The sequence below is a fragment of the Rhipicephalus sanguineus genome, chromosome 11 (assembly GCF_013339695.2).
Source record: "Rhipicephalus sanguineus isolate Rsan-2018 chromosome 11, BIME_Rsan_1.4, whole genome shotgun sequence".
In the NCBI taxonomy this organism is placed as follows: domain Eukaryota; kingdom Metazoa; phylum Arthropoda; class Arachnida; order Ixodida; family Ixodidae; genus Rhipicephalus; species Rhipicephalus sanguineus.
Window position 1 is genome coordinate 79,825,402 of NC_051186.1, and position 6,676 is coordinate 79,832,077.

The window sequence follows — 6,676 nt, forward strand, 5'->3', positions numbered from 1 at the left end:
CGTGACGCGTTACTTACGTCGGAAAAGCAATCGATTAATTATATTGCAAAGTTACGTGAAAGTGTAATTAATTACAAGTAATCGATTACTTGTGATTAATCACGCTTTCATGCAATTTTGCAATATAATCGATCGTTTTCGGAAAGTGTAACGTTCTAGGTAATTCACTTACATTTTATTGTGATTATGATTTGATTTCTCTCTGGCGTTTGAAAAACTAGTTCGTGTAAACGACACCAGGCACCAATCACTGTTAAATACTTGCTGGTGACAGTGCGTGTTTCGGTTGTCTATTTAACCCTGCGCATAGAAATAAAATTTCAGCTGTTAGTACAGCGACGTCCTAGTCTGTTTCTTTTTGTCCCTCGTTTTAAATTTCGCTGCTCAAACCAGTGTTTGAAGGAGAGTAATGCAAAAGTAATCGGTTACACTTCTGTAATTGCTCAGTTACCTTTATGGGCTTGTAACTTATCCCTGTAATCAATTATATTTTAAAGGAAGTAATTGAAATTGGTTACTTATTTTCAGTAAAGTGTACAAACCTGCATGTCACATAAATAGCTGTTACATGGTTTTGGCGGGAACATGTCACTTGACTAGCTATTACGTGATGTTACGTGGTCTTAGTCACGTGAGTACTTACATGGTTTATGTCAGGGACACGCCACGTGGCTAGTGTTACCTAAAGTGTGATTTTAGCCACGTGACTAAGAGTATCCTATGGTCCGACGTAACGTCGGTACTCACGTTAGAGCACAGATGCCAGTTTTATCGAAATGAACTGCGCGCTACGGTGCGATCATGTGCATACTATAAGAAGCGGTGCCGCCGTATTCCTCCGGTTTGACCAATGGTTCATCATAGCACGGCGAGTCATAGAAGCTAATATGTAATCTTTATTACTAATATTTGGAGCATTACGACCCAAAACCACGATAATATTATGAGGGACGCCGTAGGGGCGGGTTCCCGAGGTTTCGGTCATCCGGTGTTCTTTAACGTGCACTGACATCGCGCAGTGCACGCACCTCTAGCATATCGCCTCCATTGAAACGCGACCGCCGAGGCCGGAATCGAACCCACGACCTTCGGGTCAGCAGCCGAGCACCGTAACCGTTACCCCACAGCGGCGGACATTTAATAGGAAGATTTAAAATAGCGTACGCAAAGCTTTGCGTTAGGGTTTGTCACCACTGCGCGTGCGTTATACGCTATCCTCTTACGAGCCCCCATTAAGTGACGGAAATAGTGGGCGACCGCAAGGACCGCCAACTTAGAGTACGCTATTCTAAAGCTGCCTAATGTTTATTACATTGTTATAAAAACCGATAGCGACCACTGCAACCACATTTGGCGTTGCCGCGATATGACACGATTACGTGTTTTTTTTTTTTTTAAGTACCTTCAAGCACTGGCGTAGCTCTTTGGTAGAATACTTGACTGCCACGCAGAATGCCTGAGTTTGAGTACGGCTCTAACAGTGATTTTTACCTTTCCGTCCATCTGATTTTTCCTTCACCGACAACGCTGCCGACACCTGATTTGCATTTTCTGCGACCCAAGTTCCGTAACGCAATTGCATAAAGATTTTTGAAAGTCTGATACCATCAAAAGGTATCTCTGAAGCTGCGGCCTCCACTGTGCCCCTAGGAGTCCGAGCACCTTGTCCTCAAAGCAAGAACGAGCGGCAGGCCACCCGTTATACGAAAAGCCCGAATCTAGCATCATCCTCAATGGGACATTGATTCCAAAAGTTGAGACCTCAGGAGCACTTGGACTTCACATCCACAAGGACGGAACGGGAGCTACCAGCCTACCGAGACTCCAACGGACACCACCACAATTCACGCACCTCGTCAAGAGGATCCCAAGCCAACGAATCGTGCTGAAGGAACACGACACGCTACGAATAAAGCAAGCTCTGCTGACCACCCGCATCGCTTACGGCAGGCCGTAACTGACTTTGAAAACCGTGGAAATCGAAAACATAATACTATGATAAGAAAGGCAACCAAAGTCGCCCTGGGGCTACCCCTATTATGGTTTCTACTACGCGCCATGCAATGGACGACCCAGGGTTACGGAAGATGATAATGCACGAAGTATTGCCGCGACCGTGGTGAATTCGTTCATTAGCGCCCCAGAAGTTCACGAAGAGATTGAGACTCATGCATCATGCGACACAATCCGAAGTCGCCTGAAAGAAGCAGAGATGCGAAGCAGCCGAGCACCGTAGCCGCTGTACCATCGTGGCGGCTTTCGTCAACCACCGCAGTGCCGAAGCAGACGAGCGGCGATGGTGACGCGGAGCTTCTACGGCTGCCACAAGAGTGAAATGTGCGTCGGGGCAACAGAGCAGTGAGACATGTGCGAGAGCAAAGATAGGACCCGCATGCGCAAAGCGGGCCATGCGTGGAAGCCGTGACACCACGCTCTCTGGTGGCAGATGGCGCAGCAATGCCGATTTCCGTCGCTCCATCACGCGCTTTTGCGGCCGAAAGTACAACTATCTGCTTGGTAGCTTACGGCCATGGTATATTAAATGCGACTAGATAACCACGTAACGACGGCTTCATTTGAACTCTGGGCCTCCAATACCGAGTCCCGACGCCCTAACTCAGGGGTCTCCAACACAGGGCCCGCAGGCCGCAGGCGTCCCGACCCTCACGTGACTGTCTTCGTCCAAGATTTTAGGGGCCAAGCACCTTAAGACCTCAGAATGTCCGTCCGTCCACCGTAGTCTACAGTCGAAGCGCATGTGCAAAACAGCTGTGCATAAACCGTCCACAGGGCGAGCATAGTGAGCATATGGTTTAAAAATACACCGTACTCGGCGCCGCGCCGCTCGAAAGCTGCTAAAAAACAAGCGCAGCGATGTCAACATGCTCAAAACCATCTACAGAGCGCGCGTAGCGCGCACATGGTTCCAAAATAGACCGTTCGGGGACGTGGCGCCGCGCGACCTCGTCTTTGCCAACTTCTGGTTAGATCCGATCGAAGAACCATTGACTCTACATTTCACGGACCACAAATCAGTAATAATGAAGGCAAAACGGAATCCACAAATGAACACGGCATACGAGTTGTGACCAATTAAACACACTGTATATCACTCATTTACGTGCGCGAGAGGGTAATGCCACGGGAGATCCACGGTTAGCGAACGATCCCCAGTGCTTCGCCCGCTCATCATCATTCACTTCGTGGATATTCGTGGATTTTTTTTCTTGGTAAGTATGTTCTTGAGCCATCAAGCCGCAATGTACAGCTCTCCGCACCAGAAAGGAACTTCGTGGGCAAGGCCAAAGGACGTTTTTGGCTCACGGTGTGATTTCGCAGGGACCCAAGGTTGCCGAAGAACAGGTTGCTCGCAACAATGGTGGCCGGCTTCAGTTAATTTCGATGACAGCCGCTACCGGCTTCAGCGCCACTGCACGTCTACACGTCTTCACTTTATTATTTTTACACTGCGCTGCTTTAGGCGTAGGGTAAAATGTAGGTCAATATAGTTTTGTCCAAACTGTCCAAGATAAAGTAGCGTAATACTGACGCCAAATTTCTCTCCGAAATGACGCATGTATGAGATATGGGAAAGACCTGTCAAACGGCAAAGTCAGCAGACATTTAGTTGAACCTTCTTCATTGTATCGGCCCTTGCAGGGACTAAGTTTCGTTACTTCGGCCTTGCAGCTGAGGTAAGCTTCAGACCCCTGCTCTAAGCGCTAAGGCAGACAGGCGCTTATTACGTTTGTGCGTGTCATTATCGTAAATATCTAATAATTAGGTGAGCGTGCTCGAAAAACAATAACAATAAATTCATGTAACTGAAGGAGGAATATTTTGACATTTCAAATCATTTTTGTTTCATTGGGGATGCACACAGTGAATCGAAATTGAAAAATAACGCGATAGCGCTGAAAAACTCGTTTAAAAAAAAGATGTGGTGTCGCGGTCGTTGGTTGTACGCGAAAAATCAGCTTTGTCCGTGACAGAAAAATCGAGAAAGATGCGAATAAAGTCAGTAATAAAAGTCCTCTATTTGAGCGGGAATCGACCGCAGGCCTTCTGCGTGTCAAGCAGGCGTTCTACCACAGAGCCACGTGATTGCTTGAGACGCCTTCGAAAAAAAAAAGATACTATACGAATGTCATGTAGTGGGAGGAGTCTCCATAACGCGTGCAATATTGCGCGGCAGAAGCGTAGAATCGCGCCAGGTGTTAAAGCATGCGAATTGCGCAACGAGAACGTGTTTTAAATGCCCACCCATTACAAAATGCTCAGACATATTTACTAATCATGAGCAGCTGCAAAAGCATCAACAAAGTGAGCACCTGCGTAGGTTCGCGTATTGCGTTACGGACGCGTAGTGGGCACTTCGCTGAATCGCAAAAGGAAGAGTTATTGCGTAGTAGGTACTGCGCAACTGTACTTGCAGTAGGCATTCTAGGATAGTTTCAAACGGCGGATGATACGCGCACAAACTTTCGTTTCCTTGTGGCATGCATCGAGAACCGAACTCAGGCTAGCTATTGAGAAGGTAGTGCGAATACGGTCCTATTCGCTACCACGTTGTACTCTTGAAGGCGAAGCTCAAAAGTCCTTCCCTCCAAGTTTTTGTACCACAAGTCAATGGTCCAGTTTTAACCAAGAAAAAATGAATAATATGAGCGTACAAAAGCGTCTTACCGCATCTAATCCATAAGAGAGTCATATTTCTTTCTCGGCAGCCCTGGGCGTACCCTACACGGCTACTAGCATCAAAATATTCACTTCTAGCCTGGTAAAATTAGCGGCTTCTAATGACTTTAAAGTATCGTTAAGTCCCTTAAATACATAAGCCTCACATAGCTCACACATATCACAGAGGCTACCCAGCCTTGACCTCACGGAATTCAATAATGAATGAGACATTTATAGCAGGAAGGGACATCTGTTCGTGCTCTCAGAAACAGATACGTAAAATGAGAACATCTAAAACACAGGTGTTCTCACAAACAGCTGTGTTCCAAGTTAAGACACACAGCCGTTAGAGATGTACAATTACAACGTGAAAAACACGTGAACATGGTGTGTCACTGGAGTCAACGTTGTTCACTGGAGTCAACGGCAGCCTTGAAGAACACGAGTCTGCTTGTCGAAACGTTGGCTGCAGTGACACCCCGTGTTCAAGAATTTTTCATCTCCTCAAGCTTTCATCTTCCCCTGAACTTCTGTTTTTTTTCTGGACAATCACAACGTGTCACTTTCGTAAGGAAGTTCTGCAAGCGTGATAGGTGCTTTTTTAGACTTAATAAATGGAAATATTTGTTCGTGTAGTAAATAAACCAGAAATAGGGCCGACATTCCCGAGTCTACCGCGGAAAAGCGTTTGCTGGAAATGCCATGCAGCACACAAGACAATCCGGGAAGAAAACGGTGAAGCTGCCGGAAAACGGGGCTCGTGAGCGCGCACGTATGAGGAGACATACACTTATATCAATATACTGCATGTATGTTCGTCCAGTGCTTGAATTCGGGTGCATATTATACGCTGGGGCTGCTGCTTACAAGCTTCATCCTCTTGTAGTTCTCGAGAGACAAGCTTTGAGATTATGCCTAGGTCTTCCTAAATTTGTTGCAATAAAGGTCCTGTATATGGAAGCTAGACTCCCCTCACTTGCTACTCGGTTTAAATTGTTAGCGGTACAGGCATTTCTAAGGCTGTATGAATCCTCCGTTAGACGTTCCGAAACAGTTTTTATTGCACGTCCTGACTTGTATTTTGGATTATATTGGCCGCGATTTCATAAGCCCCAAATTTTAGTTATAGAAAGCCTTCTTGACAAAATAAACGTTCAAATTAATGATCTGTGTATAATCAGTAATAGTAACAACTCTATTAAAATACAGTTTGATGACATTTTTCCAAAAAATGCAAAACTAATGTCATATCGATTATTAAACGATATATTAAGTGATTACCTGGAGCATATGCCAATTAAGACAGTGATAGCGACGGATGCTTCCCAAAATGAAGAAAAATGTGGAATTGGGATTTTCTCTCCTACTCTAGACTAGTCGTTTTCACTTCGCCTTCCAGATTTTGTGCCCATCTTTGTAGCAGAATTTTTAGCCATCAGTCTAGCCTTACGTAAATTAGAAGCATCAATAAGCTCCGCAATAATTTTGACGGACTCACTATCAGTATGTTCCTCCCTCACTGCAAACGAGGACTCGTATGTTTTGGATGCGTTCAAATCATTAGTTCCACTGCACATAAAGTTCATCAAATTAGTGTGGGTTCCTGGGCATAAGGGCATATTTATGAATGAAATGGCAGACGCGCTAGCCAGGTCATTATTGAATGGCCCGGTAATTCAGGTATTGCCCGCATCCAAATTCATTACAGGTGCTAGATTTAGGAGGAAAATGATGTTAGAAGAATTTTCCGCACCGTCATTAACGACCATATTAGAATTCCAGCATTTAAATCATCAGTGGAATAGTAAAGTATGTCAATCACGAGCAATAGAAGTCGCAATCACAAGACTACGTTGTCAAACCCCCTATATAAATTTTTATCTACACAGAGCTGGTCTGGCAGCATCGCCTAATTGTCCTTTTTGTGGAATACATGAGACAACGAAGCACTTTCTCATTTCCTGCAAGAGGTACTCCACCTTGCGCAAAAATACCT

At 45.4% G+C, this 6,676-nt stretch overlaps 1 protein-coding gene across 1 annotated transcript in view; it reads right to left on the reverse strand.

The window, feature by feature from the left end:
* The window catches only part of LOC119373982 (uncharacterized), a 49,768-nt gene extending 44,967 nt beyond the window's left edge, over positions 1 to 4,801 (reverse strand). Inside the window, exon 1 of the mRNA XM_037644043.1 lies at positions 4,687 to 4,801. Within this exon, the coding sequence (XP_037499971.1) occupies positions 4,687 to 4,711 (25 nt within the window). The 5' untranslated portion in view covers positions 4,712 to 4,801. The remainder of the gene's footprint in view (positions 1 to 4,686) is intronic.
* Positions 4,802 to 6,676: the final 1,875 nt, after the last annotated feature.